The 17420-nt window shown below is 32.8% G+C and overlaps 2 protein-coding genes across 2 annotated transcripts; both read left to right on the plus strand.

The window, feature by feature from the left end:
- The first annotated feature begins 1020 nt into the window (after nucleotides 1-1020).
- LOC126839780 (uncharacterized) lies at nucleotides 1021-1898 on the plus strand. Its single transcript, XM_050575188.1, has 2 exons — nucleotides 1021-1473; nucleotides 1527-1898. Exons 1-2 carry the CDS (start codon nucleotides 1021-1023, stop codon nucleotides 1896-1898), a joined length of 825 nt encoding a protein of 274 aa, XP_050431145.1.
- Nucleotides 1899-3449: 1551 nt separating this feature from the next.
- LOC126839707 (mitotic checkpoint serine/threonine-protein kinase BUB1 beta-like) lies at nucleotides 3450-9784 on the plus strand. Its single transcript, XM_050575127.1, has 20 exons — nucleotides 3450-3656; nucleotides 4326-4480; nucleotides 4557-4761; nucleotides 4828-5024; nucleotides 5099-5312; nucleotides 5382-5544; nucleotides 5617-5774; nucleotides 5906-5990; nucleotides 6342-6475; nucleotides 6550-6667; nucleotides 6737-7134; nucleotides 7219-7340; nucleotides 7429-7595; nucleotides 7665-7805; nucleotides 7872-8050; nucleotides 8132-8251; nucleotides 8321-8448; nucleotides 8536-8692; nucleotides 8766-8872; nucleotides 8946-9784. The coding sequence occupies exons 2-20, from the start codon at nucleotides 4332-4334 to the stop codon at nucleotides 9124-9126; spliced, it is 3123 nt and encodes a 1040-aa protein (XP_050431084.1). The 5' UTR covers nucleotides 3450-3656; nucleotides 4326-4331; the 3' UTR covers nucleotides 9127-9784.
- The last annotated feature ends 7636 nt before the right edge of the window (nucleotides 9785-17420 follow it).

Raw genomic sequence — 17420 nt, forward strand, 5'->3', positions numbered from 1 at the left:
CCAAAAATTTAAAAAAGACACCCCTTCCCCATCAAAATCGAGAAAAACACCCAAAAAATGTACAAGTTTTTCAACTTAAAATTACGATGCTGTACATTAACTTTTTTTAAAATAGTCGAAAAAGTCCCAAATTTATATGGATTGTTCTTCAAACATAGTACTATCGATAAACATTAACAAACCAAAAAAATATCATACATTTTTTTCTTTATTTCACTTTTTCAAGCAAAGTTTTAGAGATTTAGATCTGAAAATTAGACCAAAGGTAGATCTAAAATGGAACTATAACATACAATTTTCTCAAAAATCTGTAGTCATTTTTTTTTTATTAAGGAAAAACACCAAAAATAGAGTAAATTTACACTTTGGTTGTAGTCAGTTTCTAGGTTGCTATGTGTGAGTGAATCGACAGTCAACAGGTAATGAAAATATTTTCATTATATTGTCAATTGCGATGAATGGGTAACTATGACAGTACATTTTTAAAGACAGACGATCAACCCTTATCGTGTCCACCCTGCTCAAGACTAAATATTAAATTTTAAGTACATTATTGCTGGTCCACGATATCTTCTAAGCCGCTATAACTGGTTTGAACATACTATCCACAGATTCGTTAATTTAAAAGTGAATTTATCACTTTCAGTTATAATAAAATCTGTATTCCTGTGACCTCTCCGCCCCCACTACGCCCCGACCCCACAGAACTGGGTTTTTTTCTTTTAAGTAGTTTGTGAAAACCAAAATTCTACTTAAATTTTTTTCTAGACATTATAACTCACTGTGATAAATAGTGAAAGCGAATACACAACAAGTCTGCTAGCTGTTATATAATATTGCTGGCTATGCTATACAAATTATTTAAATATATATATTTTTATAAAGCAAAATTCGATTATAATGTTGTACGTGATCAGAACCCGTTGAATCAAGGCACTTGGACTCTGCTCGTGTCTGTGTCTGTGTGATTGTGAGTGTTTTGTGTTAAGCGTGTTAAGCGTGTTATGTTATGTTTTCGCCATGTCTGAAGAAGCAGAAGAAGCGGCCACAGAAACGGTCACCGAACTAATCCGCCGGGCCCTGGAATGCCCGGTGTGCCTGCAGCTGGCGTGCCGGATCCGGTGTTGTTGTTTCCGCGGGCACACCGTGTGCGACCTTTGCTTCGACCGGTTGCTGGACCTGCACGAGCCCACGTGCCCGATGTGCCGGTCGCCGATATCGGCCACGCGCTCGACGGCCGCCGTCGAGACGGCCCTGGCGAACATCGTGCGCGGCATCAAGACCTCGTGCAGCTACCGGCCGCTCGGTTGCCGACAACTGGTGGCCATACCCGACGTGAACGCGCACGAGGCGAGCTGTCCGAACGCGCCGGACGCCAAGTGCTACGTGTCCACGTGCCAGTGGACCGGGACGCACGATCAGATCTATGAGCACGTCAGTTCCGACCACCCGGGATCGGTCGTCGCCGTTCAGGTAACATTATATATTATACTTGTAACCGGAAATGACGGTCTTGTCGTCCGCAGAGCAACAGATACACCGTTCCGGACGTCCGCGCCTTGTTGTTGCACCGCGTTGGCCGGCACAGAGCGTTCCTACTCAAGGACGCGCGGGATAACATGATGTGGGTGATCTTGTGCAGGGGCGTGCGCAGGACCGTGCGCGTGCACATGATGTTGGTGAAGACCGCGGCCCGGCCGGCGGACCGGACGCGAGCCACGTACCGCGTCAGCACGGGCGGAGATGTCGCGGACCTTTGCCGCGGACGGCGCCGTGTCATGCTGTGGGACAGGAACGTGGCCGAGAACAGCAACGAGGCCTTGGCGTCGATACGTGGCCTTGTCGTGCGCCAGAAACAGTACAACACTTCGTTGACCATCTCGTGGAACATTAGATGAGCACATACTTCGATGAACCAAATTTTAATATAAATGTAATATAATGTGTCGGATAACAATATATTATTGTCTATGATAAATAGTTTATTGTAACCCACAGCAAAATAAGCAAGTAATTTTACTATTATTAGTAACCATAACAGCGTTATTGCAAGTCGTTTCTCTTCTGATTCAATTAGCTACGACAATGTTACCATTTTAAACTTATAATCTCAACCCAGGATTCCATTAATCTATTTATATACAAATTAATGTATGTTTGTCTGTATGATATTGAACGGTTTTACATTTGAAACCATCTCCAAACATTTTTTTTTTATAAAACCAAATCAATAGCTATTAATTTATGTATGGAAAATTATGAAGAATCCAAATATAATTATAATAATATGTTGTTACGATGCAGTGCGGTGAGTGGATAGTTGTATTGTCCTATTTCTATCATTACTATTGTTATTATAGTAATTATTCCTAGTATTATTGCGTTGATTATAAATATAAACTTAGTGACAAAAAGCTTGACCTTATTAAATAATGAGGATAAAGTAGACTAACTGAGATCCACGTTTTTTAGGTATCATAAACAAAAAGGACATTTGATTAATTGATTTACAATTTAGGTAAGCCTAGTAAAAATTAATTCAATTTTTTAAGTTTCAATTAATAATAAAATGGACACCAATAAATAATTAGAAAACGCTTTTTTAAATATATTTCAAACGCTTCGATGCGAAACTGTATGATGATAAAAATATGTATTAAATAAAAACAATTTGTCTGTCAATAAATGTGTTGTTATCGATTTTCAAAGAAGGGGTAAACTTTTCAAATTGTTGGCCACTTAGCTCAACAGAGTATTTCAGGTACGATTTCTGATCTATAGACTTACTATCTTTGCTTGCTCGGGACATTTTAAAAGGGTCAAAGAAGTGAAATATACTCAAAATGCGTAAAAAAAGTATATGAGTAACTATTATCACATTCATCGAACAAATTTAAATAATTTCAAAATATTGTTTAATATATTTTTTTAACATGTACTATAACGATGTTTTGATACTAAATGTAATGGTAAAAACTGTCATTAGTAAAATTTTGTTAAAGAACGGTTTTAACATTGGGAATAATTTAAAACGTGCATTTGGTAAATATCATTTTTGAAATATTAAATTTCGCGCTAAAACGTCATAATAACATATTCGAAAAGTTCTATACTTTTACAACTGTGCTTATAGGCAACTGGAAATATTATTTTAAACTCGAAAAGTATTATTGAAAAAATATGACAATGCACTAAAATATTATGTGCGCCAAAAGAGAATACTTTTAGCGTCAGTATACAATTATTCAAATTTTGCCGCCATTTTACTACCGCACTTAATGGGTCTTTGGACGACGCTCGTTCGGTTTTACCTCCACGGCGGCTTACCCCCGAGGCGGTTTACCTCCACGGCGGCCAGAGCGCCTCCACGCGGTAAGCACCGCAATGACGATTGACGATAACAAACGGACGTTACGTTCAAACTACGCCGCTGGCCGCCATATCGCTGTCGATCATTGTTTACATTTTTCGCGGCTCGCAATAAATGTGGTTTTCGTTCGGCGCGGCGCGCTCCAACTTGGTGATGAACATAAAATATTGTTTTGCGTTTTTCCGTACTGACAATTAAAATACCCGAATTTATCCAGTCGACAGTCCGACACCGAACACCGTCGGCGGCCGGTCAACGTTATTAATGCGGTTACATCTCGGACAATGTGAGTACACCGTCGTTTTGTGTATTGGTCACATAACAATATTATGTCCATCGCATACAACAACAGTGTGCTTATAGATTAATAGTAACAATTATTTTAGCGTAGCACTGTTGTCTATTTTGAACATCCAAAAACCACTCTTGAGTCTGACAAACGAAATCTCTAATCGAGAAGCAAGTCGGTCTACTCGGTCGAGTTAGTCGGCTCGGTCGTTGATAACACGCAAGACGGTGCCGACGAATAGACCTTTAAGGGTTTCACGTTTAAACTTACTTTACAAGTCTTTATTTTTTGTTCTACATCAGCACAAAATGTGTTTTTTTTTAATGCCGATTATTTATTCAAATATCTGTTGACTCTTCTAGTTCAATAATTAAAGCTGTTTGAACACATAACTTAAATAATTACCGATGAAAGCTTGTATAATGATTGTACCTAATCGTGTTGGTTTATTTTGACTAAAGTCTAATGCTCTAAAACACGTCCGGTCACTTTTCCGTAATACTAAAAAACCTACCGACAAAAAAGTGTTAATGAAGATATTTTCTTTTCGTTAACATCGGTAAATCGACTGAGTGTGTACCTCGGATGAGTTTAGATCTTTATTGAGCATTTCAAATTTTTACTGTAATATTATATATATATATATATTATACTTTGTCCGTGTAGATAACAATGAACGCCGCAGACACATCTGACGCTTTGGACTTGACCAAAGAAAATATAAGACCATTGAGACAAGGTAGAAAACCTACACAACTAGAAACGGCTTTACAAGCACAATCTAATACTGAAGTTCAACAGAAATTGAACAAGGAAAAAGAGTATGTCTCGTTTTGGAAATGTTTTTGAATTTCGATGAAAAAATATAAATGTTTTTTTTTTTTTTTTTGTAAATAGCAAATATGAACACGACATCCGAACTTACGAAGGAGAAGACCCGTTGGCACCTCGTTTTGAATATATCAAATGGCTAGAACAAATGTATTTAACACACGGACCCGACAGCAATTTTTGGCCGCTCATAGAAGAAACGGTGCAAAAGTTCAAAGACGATGCAATGTACAAACAAGACCCGAGATTCATTCAAGTCCTGATAAAATTTGTAAGTAACAATCAATAACCACGTGAGAAACGTATGTACTTTTTCTTCAACTCAATTTATGTTTAGATTGAAAATCAACCAAATGCCGTCGAACTGTATCAAACCGTGTACAATCAGGGACTGGGCACGATGTGTGCAATGTTTTACCGCGCTTGGGCCGATCTTTTGGACAGGTACAACGATTTTAAACGAGTGGATCAGATATTCTTGCTCGGAATACAATCAAGAGCAGAACCCATTCAGGAACTCGAACAAGCCCACGTGTGAGTTACATTGTGTTTGTTGTTATAAAAATGTAGTTTTGTCTATTTAAATTTTTTGTCTGTCAATTTTCTAGACAATTCCAGCTAAGTGTCGCCAGACGAATGATAAACGGTGAGTTGCAGAATGACGACGACAAAGGCAACGAGCCGAACAAGAGACAAGCTTTTAGCGTTTTGAAGAAGGGCGAAACTCACACTGGAACCAGACGCGGTGTGGGTGGTATCTTGGGAAAAGTGCCGCAAAACGGTAATTTTAACGGAAAAACTTCGGCTTTAAGAGTTTTTGAGGTAAATGTTAGGTTTTGTAATGTGTATCCTACAATTCTTATAGGTAAACAATTTTCTTTTGTTATGTAGGACAACGATGAAAACGCATTACTTGGCGTGGACAACAACAATTGTAACCTGGCTACCAAGGGAGTGAACAAGGAGAACACTGTGAAAGCTGGACCATGGACGAAACCTAAGAGCAGCCGTTCCAAAGCTGGCCCGAAACCATTACCTTCAATAAACTTTGAAGGTGAAATTAGTACATGATGTATTATTTCAAGTGAATCTTTTCCATTATTTAAAGTTAATATTTATTTTTCAGTTCACCAAGACAACAATACGGAATGTGTGACAAAACTAAACGGCATAACCGTGCCAAATGCTTTGCGGAGTATAAAAAACCATGCAAACCTCACGTGTCCTGTTGCTGTGTTTGAGCCGCCAGATCCCACTAAGCGTCCGATGTATTGCAAAGACAAAGTAAGTTTTAAAAAAAAATACCTCCCAACACGCATCGTTCTTTATGACTAAAAGTGTTACGATTGCTTGTGAAAAAATACTTTTAATTGTGTCGTAGGTAAAAATGTATGAACAATATTATTTTGCATTAGGTTTATGCAGCCGGAAGAGACATCCAGATCGAAGAGATAAGATACGAGATTTACCTGAAACAGCTTAAAGAAAAAAAAGAGAAAAGTGAGTATTTTGACTTGTTAAGTTTCAAATTAAAAAAAAAAAAAAAATTGGTAATGGTTGCATTATTTAAATAAAAATGGAAATAGTTATTAAAATTAAAATTGTATTTGAATAATAAGTTGAATGCAATTTACTAACATGTTTTCAATTAATCATTAAAAAAATGTATACAAACATATTTAAATGACAAACAATTTTTAATTTTAATTCTAAATAATCTTATTTCAACAGATTATTTTAAGTTAAATAAAACTGTATTTCAAATAACTTGTTTTTAAATAATTATTTGTTATTTAATTTTTAAAAAAGAACTTGTGTGATTGTTTTAACATTTGTCTATTAATTTAATAGTGTTAGCTTCCCAAACCAACAAATCCCCATTGAGGGTCAAAGTTAAGTCTCCGGTCAAAGTCGTGATTGAAAAACAACCATTGAAAAATGTAATTCAATTTGACGACGACAATGAAAAAGTTTCAGCCAACAAAGTATGAAATATTTGTAATATTTGTTATAATTATCGTTTGACGCTAATTTTTTTTATGTTTAAAAAAAAATATAGGCTCCTCTTCCGCCATCACATCGAATGGAGTCTGACCCTATGTTGAGTCAGTCGTACACGGTAAACACGAGAGTAGCGATCGATCTGGTACAACAAATGTGGAACAGTCCGTGTGAAGGTTGTTATAATATTTTTTTTGTTTACTCCCTTTGCTTATCATTAATTATAATTTTTTTTTAAATTTCAGATAAACTGGCAAAGGTACACGATGTGCCGAGCGGTATCAATCAAGTGCCATTTGCAGGATTTAGTGGAAACAAAAACGGAGCCCATTCGGAAAACCCTACAAATTTTATGGTTTACGAAGACAATGCTCCTCCTGCATCTGCACCGACGGAAAACCAGAAATTTAGTGTGTACAGTGACGACGATGTCGTTAGTTCAAACAAAGTTGAAACTAAAAAAAATATTCCGGCCAACATAAATGTCTATGTCGACGACGAAGAAAGCGCTGCGCCGGCTTTGACCAAAAAAGAGACGTTTACTGTGTACAGTGATGAAGTCGAAACGAATAATGAAATTCCCGCCAACTTAAAAGCTTATGTTGACAACGATGAACTTGCTTCTAAAAAAGATGACGTCCAAGTATAACAATTATTAAACGTTTATATTAATTTAAATTTTCAGTTATTATCTCTTGGTGACATTTGTTTTGTTGTTTCGTTTCAGACTGACGACGACTTGACTTGTTCGACTAAAGCTTTTATTATGGTTTTGCCAAGTTCCACGCCATTGAATACCGGCGAGTCAAAAACCAAAAAAAACACTGGAAACGCCCTCAAACCGCTCAGGTAAATTTTGTAACTCTTCAAAATAGTTGATACCAAACACACATTAGTCAAAGTTTATAATTTTTTTTTTTTTTTAATTTTATCGTAGAGTATTTGATGAGGTCGAATCTAAACAATCCGAAGAATATCCAGTGGGAAAGAACCTCAGCATGATACTGGAAGCGTCCAAAGAGCGCAACAGCAGTAATTCGTCGGGAATTTCTACTCTCACGTCGACTCTGAAACCGTCGGTACAACCCACCAAAATCGAATTTGGTAAAATATAAATCTAAATTGGATTTTTAAAATTATGCAGCTTGCTGAATTTATTGTTGATTTTTGCAGGAGACAACATCAATCCATTCGACGACGATTTGATAAATAAATTACTCAAGGATGTGGTGAGATTTCCCGAAGAAAGACATTTAGGCGGATATTCTGAGATCGATACTGACGTACCGAGCATGCGGTCTGAGTTCAAACTAGGTAACCAAGCTGTGACAGAATTAAAAACAAAAATAATTTGTTAATCCGAATTGTTTGCGTCGATAGGATCCACAAAAATGTCATTCCTCACCGAACTGGGAAAAGGAACGTACGCTCGAGTGGTCAAAGCTCGGCCCGAAGGCGAGGGCGCTGCTGAGAGAGCGCTGAAACTACAAAAACCGGCTTGTGCTTGGGAATGGTATATTGGCAAAGAAATTCAACATCGTCTCACCGAATCGGACAAAGTAAACCAAACGCGTTTTTAAATTTAAACTACCGATTGTTTTTTTTTTTTTTTAATTTTTGTCCTTTACAAATGTTTTCAGATTGCTTATTTCGTGAACATGGACTACATTTATATGTTCAACAACGGATCTATTATATCGATGGAGTACGCTATGCACGGAACTTTATTGTCCGTCATCTTGGCTTACAAACAAGCGATGGTGAATTAAAAAATAAACTAATATTGATAATCGACAACGAATTAATCGCGGTTTTTACTACGTTTACAGTACAGACCCATTCCGGTTACGGTGGCGGCTCTTTTCGCTTCTCAAATCACGTCGGCGGTCAAGTACTTGCATCAGTGTCAGATCATCCACGGAGACTTGAAACCCGACAACGTCGTCGTCAAGTCTTTGTAAGTCTTGTTTGGTTTTTTTTTTTGTATTTACAGTTTGCAAGGTATAAAAAAACTAATGCTTATCATTGTCTTTTTATGTCAAAGGCCAAATTCATCGATGCGTCCGTGTGTACAACTCATCGACTTTGGGCGTAGCATTGATATGACTTTGTTGCCGGCCGGGACAACTTTTACGTATGCGGTGAAAACGGCCGATTTCGTGTGTCACGAAATGAGAGAAAAGTCACCTTGGACGTATCAGGTCGGTTGGGTCGAACGATCAGAGAACGTTGACAAAAACTGATAATAATTGTTTTTTTTTTCACTTACGACAGACTGATCATTACGGGTTGGCCGGTATTATTTACATGCTTCTGATGGCCGAATACATGAAGACCACAAAGATCCGCAAATCTTGGGTCCTGATGAAACCATTGCCAAGGTAAAATAATTATTTATTTAACAAAACGTTACATTGGCCGTTCCTTTATTTAATTTTTTTTGTTTCACTCCAGATATATGGACAAAGACTTGTGGTGCAGTATTCTGACAAACTTGCTGAACATCGAATCGTGTAAGAAACAACCCAATTTAGACAACATCATCGTGCAGTTGAACAAATATTTGTCGACCCAACAGAAAGTTATGTTGAATCATCAGTTTGCCAGTTTGAGGAACACTCTTCAAAACCATTAACGAGACAAAGGTTGACGGTCCGTTGCCAAAACATTACATCGTAGTTGTTAGGGTGGTTGAAGACATTTGTGAATTTTTCAATGATTAATTTTATATTTACTCTTAACTTTATCGTACTTTTTTGTAGTGTTATAATGTTTTAACATATTTTTTTATATTGAATGTGAATAATTCTGTTCTAACTTTTTATGATAATTTTCGTTTTTTTTTAATCTCCCTATTTTCCTTTAAACTACGTATATAACGTGAATTGGAATAATTTTTTTTTTTTTTTGATGATCAAAAGCATGTTAACTATTTACTTAAAAAATACATGTAATTTTATATTTATATATTTATAATTTTATGTCAAAATCGAGTGTCATAAAATCTTTTATATTATTATTTAATTAATCAGTGCAACTAAAAGTAAATCTCATATTTTAATAATAAAAGATTTATTAACGTTATTGTTATGGTAATTATTCGAGTCGTCCCAGGCAAACGCATTCAAGTGATAAAGAGGTACGTTTATTATCCAAAATTGAATTTAAACCATTAATGTTTTATTCGTTTATAGATATTTGTTGACTTAAGGTTTTTTCAAATAACTTTTTATTTGAAAAGTTTTGTCTGTAAAGTATAATTTGTTTAAAAAAATTTCATTTAACGGCATTTAATATATGAATTTTTATTTTAGTTGATTTTTTTTTTATATTATTATTATTATAAGTTTTAGCCAGGTTTTTATTTGAAATTTCTAAAACGATAAAATGAATTTTTTTAATTGTTTTGCCATAATTTTAGAAATAATAAAATGAATACGAGCATTTTAGAAAATCACTTAAAAATTGTTTTATTTTATGTAAAATTTGGCTGTTTTTTGTTTACCTCATGTGACTAGTTTAATTTTATAAAAACAGACGAGATTTGTCACATCAAATATGTAAAAATAAATTAATAAGGTGTCTTGAACAAGCTGGGCTAGACGTTATCGATTTTCGTTGGCTAAAAGTTGTATTTTATTTATTAAACAGAAATGAATAGGAAGATATAGTATTTATGATTTATCTTCTGATCACTTATGTCCAATCCGATCCAACACGTAGACTAAAATTTTTAAAAACAAATTTAACTCGTTACATATTTTATTTTACACATAAGTTATAACATTATTTCCTGACAAAATAAAAAAACAAAACGATTTTTTCAAACATGGCAATTTTTTTTATATTTTAAACCAAAACTAATTTGTAAAAATAAACTTTTTTGATCGTACAACCAAGGGGGGGGGCAATTGCTCCCCCTCCCCGTTCACAATAAAAGTATCAAATATTCCAGTTGTAGTTAATTGTGACTAAAATTTTGTTCATGCAAGTAATCGAGAGAGGGTCGTTATTGTATTTACCATGAACATTTAATTATTTTTCCATATTGAAAACGGCATTCGAGGCGCCACATTTTATCTACAACCGGTTATTTATGGGGTTTGACACAGTACACATACAAAGATATACGATATGACCTGCTGTATTCTACGATTTTTCGATAACACCAGCCACCAAGTCGATCTAATTTTAAATTAATATGCCGTACTACAGTGGTTTTATCGCTGCTTGCCGTTAGTTTTGTTTTGACAGTAGTTTAATTTATTTTATAAGAAAAATAATATAAAGTTATTATATTATGGTTTATTTGACAAGAATTAAAAAAAAAAAAAAGTATTGTAGCCAAGTTATCGCTATATTTGTTGGACCCCGTCTCACAAGTCGTGTTTTGCGGTGACCAACATAAGATTTTACTGAATCATCTAAAATCAATCAAACCTAAAAAAATCATTAGTTTATTAGTTAATCTAGTGCCTGATCGGCCTTATTGCTTCCGCATCGCATAATATTATCATAGTGTATTCGTGGAGGAAAACCATCCTCTAGGTAACAATAATATGTTCTACTGTGTAGTGTTTATATTATTTGCTTGATCCTTGTGTCCTTGTACGCGTATAATACTATATAACATTTTTGAAAATCGTATATTTTTCAGGACACGAGTAGGTATAATATACCTAAATAATATAAACCTTAAAATAATTATTACCTTATAATTTAACTTTTTTCATAATTATTTCTTGTCATCTAACATCGTTTGTATAATTATTATGATTCTCGTCGACCTATTCGATGTTTTTCCTTGACAGACTTGATCTTCTTCATGTTCCTCTTCTATCGAAGGTGGGAAATCGTCATGGCTATATTATGTTCTTTGTCCTTGGCTGCACTGAATAGTTTTATAAAAAATTCAATTATCAAGACTATTTTTTTCATTGGTTTGGCAACGCCGCATTGTATTTTTATGATCTATGGCAAGGACCGAGTCAGCGGTTTACCGTAGTTACTAGCATAGACAAGTATACTAGTCTGGTTACTAGTCTGTACTCTGTTTGTCATCGGTCATTCTGTTTTTGTTTTATAATTTCTCGATTTGTGTCAACTCCCTTTTTTCGGAATTCATTAAATAAGAACATTTATTTCAATAATTACAATAGCGTATTAATTAATAAATTATTTTAATATGAATATTCTCACAGACAATATTAAAAACCGGAAGAAGTAAACAATTTTGATTTTCGAGTCATTAAATGTTTGATTTGTCGGAGCACCTTTATGTTGACGCAACTTGCAAGTATTACCTACCTATAATTTGCACTACAATTGTATTTAAAATCAATATTATTTTCAACAATTATGATAAATATTACTACACCTAGGTATAATTTCATTTTTATTTTTACTCGTACTTGGAAGTATTTAGATTCAAAAAGAACATTGTCAATGGCGTACTTTCTTTTTGGCTTATGCTAGTATTGTACCTATGTATGTTATACCTTATTTGGCTTTGAATGCGTATCACGGTAGGCTGACAGAGTTACTTAAACAAAAACCTAAGTAAATGTGTCACAAGTCAAGACCAAATATTATGTTTACATATAGCTATTGCCTGTTTTTACAGGCCTCGGTTATCTGGTAATCAATATATTATATTTTATTAAGATTTGTTTTACTGTGATGGTGTATTTGTTTTAAATCGATTAACGAGAGAATAAAATATGTAGTTTTTTATTTTTATTTGACTGCAAATACAGTAGATATATCATGATCGGGTTTATGATGTCGCGCCGTCATAAAAATACCAAAAATTATATATATATATATTTATTGATTAAATATATCTTAAAAAGTCAACATGTCTTTGAAGTATCCATTATTAGTATATTTCATACGAGTTACGACTTAATTTGTCAAAAATCAAAGAATTTTCATTTGAAAAAATAGATAATATTATGCTCTATAATTGGTCGATGTTTTTATTTATTTACGTACAGTTAATAAAAAATATCGCACGTATTAAATAATTACTCATCTAATAGAGAATAGTAGTCGTATTGGTAAACCTTATAGTTAAATAATATTCTTTTTAAGAGGGCGGGCAGTACTTGGACTAGGATATGTTGAAAAATGTCCGTCCAGCACGCGCTATCTGTTTGTCAATAATTTGGCCTATTCTTGATTAAGTACGTTGCAAGACGTGAAACCAATTAGGAAGCACACAAATTATTGCGTGGGCTCTACTTGTGTAAGAATACTGAAAGACAAGCCACCGGTAAGCACACTACGTAAATTTGATTGTAAGTAAATTGTCTATAATGGTAGTAATTTTAACCAAACAAAAAAAAAAAGTGCGAAAACACTATAATTTATAATTTGCTTGAAATCGACGCATACATTATATAATTAAAGGCCCCAAAGTTTGTACTTAACAAATAAATTGTATTTAAAATTGTACAACAAAAAAATTATGTGTAGGTAATGATTTTGTAAATTAATATACATACAGATATGTAAAACACGATCATGATATTCATAATGTATTTAACAAGTGATTATAAATGTAGTTATTTGTATTATTAATTATTTACATAAAAAATACGGCAATACCAATTATAACTATTGATTATAAATATTATAGAATATAGATAGCCCACTGGCATGTATTTTTTGCTACGCGTGAATTGTTGCCGTTGTATACAAGCTATACTGTTTGGCGGCAGATACCCTGATATTATTTATAGTCAATGTTATAACTAAATTCTGAATTATTGTTATTTTTTAACAATATGATAAGTGTTTGAATATCTTGGTAAAATATAACTTAAACGTGGTTCTGGGTGATCATTTTTTGGTAAACCATCAATATCTCGTATGGTTTAATAAGAAATTTTTTTTTAGCATGGAACATCATGCTTTAGCCTTGGCCCCCCAGACCATATACTGATTTAGTTAAGTCTTTATACAATATTTGTTCTCACCAGTTTGACCTTTACTCGTACTTATGGGTTATAACTTAAATGCTAAACTATACTTATATGTTTAGCTTAACTGATGAGAACGGGACAATAAACATGTATATATTTAAGTGTTGATATTAAATAATATTTCCGTAATTGTTAAATTACCAATACGCTTAAAACACCGTGAGCCCATTTTGTTTTTACCACTGTACTCTTAGTTTACTAGGAGTAACTTATTTATTTTAATAGTACCCTATTTCTTACTGAAATCAAACTTTTCTGGTGTCAAAGACAACAGATAACAATATTACCGATATGACTAGGTATTTTTGGAGTGGAAAATTACATCATGTAAATTTGATTTTTTTTTCATAATTAATTCTTACAGAGAAGAGATGATAATTTGATACTCTGTATTTTAATTTAAATAATAATTTTACACTAATCTTACCAATAGTGCTTGGATATATTTTCTCTAAAATGACTTTGTACTTCTTACGCTTGCTGACATGATAAACTGTGTTCAAGTTACAAATTCAAAGTAATTACAAAAAATAATTACACAATTACAAATATTATTTATAGCACAAGGTATAAGGTTAACATTGAAAATAATTAAACAACATAAATATACACGACACAATTACAAAAATACAAATATTATTTAAAGCACAAGGTATAAGGTTAACATTGACATGGATTTAAATTTTAGACTACCGAAGTAGATGAAAATTATTACACGTTGAATATACATTAATTATTGTACAAATTAAATACACAGTTGACAAATTACTAGTTTACCAACACACCGTAAACAATAGAATGTTGGTAGTACCTATGCAATTCATTTCACGTTACCGACAGACTGTGCACCTCGTTTGCGACATATTTTAGATAATGCATCTACTTCTTTTTGTACATTAAAATAAACATGTCATATGGCTGGGGGTCAACTTCTAGGAAATGACAGGGAGGTTCTGTCTTTCATATAACCCTTTCTCCCGGATAATTATAATAATTTATTACTGGTCAAGATCGATGATCTTTTCTTCTTTATTAGAATACGGACGACGTCCTTATCTTTCGAAGCCGGTTCGTGTTGGCTTTCCGACGTACGATCATTATTTGTAAAATTATAAACATCATATTAGAATTAATAGACGATTCATATGAAATTGCACAGAGATTTTTATTCAAGTCGGGTCTGGTTTTATTCCAATTGTTTTTTTATTTACTTGATTTACGATATTAACAACAATTCCCTGTCCCACACGAGCTAAGACAATTTTTGCCATCACCTTTCTTCCCTCTATCTTGTTTTAGGTATAGCCAATAAAAACACATTAACTTAAACTTGTCTGCATTTCCTTTAAAAGAACTCAATCTATTTACTATAGTAATTTGTTAGCAAATTACATAGTCCAAATTTTTCATGGTTGTTGATGATGGTAGAGTTTGAACGTAGAAAAAACAATTTATTTAAAAACAGTAATATTTATAATATATCGTTTGACCATATGTAAATTAATTACATAGCAAAAAATGGCCGCTTTTTTTTGTTTTCCCGTCGGCGTTTCTTCGCTGCTGTTTTTTGCCCTTTACCCTTGGGTTTTGACGGTACTGGTGTCTTGACTAACTGAAATTATATGTAGAAAAACAATTTGTATAAAAACAGTAATGTCTGAAAGTTAGTGACGATTTTGTCATTTTTAGTATGGGCACCAACTTGTTATAAAAAAGCGTAGTAAAAAACAGTAGACACTGTCGAAATGGTCGAAACAAACGCCAAGAGAAGACCTAACCCGAATATATTTCTCGAAAACATATAGCTACCATCGACGTGCTAACCCTATTAAACGTGTACGATAAAAACTTATAGTATACACAGTACACACTTACCCATTAAATATAATATATATAAAAGCAGAATAATTATGTCCCATTTTTAGTTTTTACAGAATAAAAAAATTCACAATAATACAGTATACACAATATATATGACAATAAATAAATTGTTCGTTCACAAAATATATAAATTGATAAATAAAGGATAAAAAAAATATGAAGATAAATAAATATAAATTTTAAAAATTTCACAACAATACAATATACACAATAGATGACAATAAATAAATTGTTCGTTCACAAAATATATAAATTGAAGAGAAAAAGTTATAAGATGACACAAAATAAATAGGTACACAATTTTACAAATAATATAAAACAACATAAAAAATCTACATAAAGTACCTAACAAATTGCCATCCGTCGCCGTTCCGCGCATTAACTGTTATTTTTTCACACCTTTATCTTAAAAGTTTATAAAACCGTTCTTAGAAACACAACTCGATTCGGTGTTTTTATTTTCTTTTAACAAACCTATAATACCGACTCAATTTTGTTTAGATATAGCCAATAAAAACACAAAACTTACGCTTGTCTGCATTTTTCTTTAAAAGAACTCAATCTATTTCCTATAGTAATTTGTTAGCGTGAGCAGATTGTTTTAATTTTGTAGACCGCTGTTTAATTTTATGGGTCCGACTACCAGTGTTATCCATTGGAACAACTAACGTTAAAAAATAAATCGCCAAGAAAAATTGAAAAATTATTATTTATTAGCCGTTATTTACAAAAAGTTTTATAGGAAATACTATTTTGCAATCAATATAATATTATTAGAACATTTGTTTTATAATTTTATATTAATTTTCGTGTCATGTATTCTGCCCTTGGTCTTCCTCTTGCAATGTGATATAAAATGATAAAATAAATGTTCTAATAATATTAATTGATTACTTGTCTTGTTCGTCTAGACACCTCGATCCATAATACTATCGCCATGGTCAGCTTGGATGGGTGTTTCAATTCTATTTGTACAATTATAAACATATTAATATTAATAGTTTCCTGAAATTTATAACTGTTAGGTTACTTAGCCGAGTTCCTAGGCTGTTGGTATTCTTCTTCGCAGTCAAGTGACCGTTTGTTACCTGCTTTGTTATCAGCCTTTTGTAGACACAAGTTTTCAGTTTAAAGACACAAGTTATAATAATAATGTTTTATAAAGAGTAGGTATTTTATATATTTTCAAACAAAAGATTTACACAATAGGATATAATAAATAGTTATAAGGACGCAGGAGTTTAGTTATTTAACAATTACACAACAATATATAGTTTTCACAAAAGACAAAAAAATAAAAGTACAAAGATACAAAATGAAATAATAATAATCAGAATAAATTGTTTAGGTACAAATAATAAATAGTATATATTTTTAATATTATGAAATTTCATAATTTGTCGTTACTTACACCCGGTTTTATTATCAGCTATATAATAATAATTTATTTTTATGCTCCACTTATTTGAAAGTGAATCGGTATACCAATATATTTTGTTGTACACTTGAGAGTTAAGTTATTTAGAGGTACGATCGCCTGTTAAGCTCCTCAGGCGACATAGAAAATATTTAATAGAGACTTTAAGAATATTTAAGTGTAGATACGGCTTGGCCATCCTTCTTAGGGTCCACTAATTTAACCCTATCGACTGTCGTCAAACAGACACGTTACAGTACATAATATTATACATGTAAAGTAAGCTACATAATAGATGTATCAATTTTTAATGTTATTTATTAGTTTCAAATGATAAAGTTGTTCTTACCTCATTCCAAATGTGTTTATATTTATTATCAGTTCAAATCAATTTCAACGACGCATTCTTGGCATGATAGGTAACTTATTTATGATAATTTTAAAATTATATTTCATCAAATTTTATTTTTTCTATAATTTTGAATCTAATTACGATTTTATAAAAAACTACACAATTAATTTTGACCGATTAAACGAGTCTTATATAGGTAATAACTATGTCAAATGGCTTTCAATTCCCTTACCACGCTATAAGTAACCCAGGAATTATTTTTGAAAGGTTAGTAGTACCTACAATATGATTAA

This window comes from Adelges cooleyi, unplaced genomic scaffold (assembly GCF_023614345.1).
Source record: "Adelges cooleyi isolate 19-005CV unplaced genomic scaffold, UGA_ACOO_1.1 ACOO_flye_CR_arks_rails_tigmint_CR_PRNA_307, whole genome shotgun sequence".
Lineage (NCBI taxonomy): Eukaryota > Metazoa > Arthropoda > Insecta > Hemiptera > Adelgidae > Adelges > Adelges cooleyi.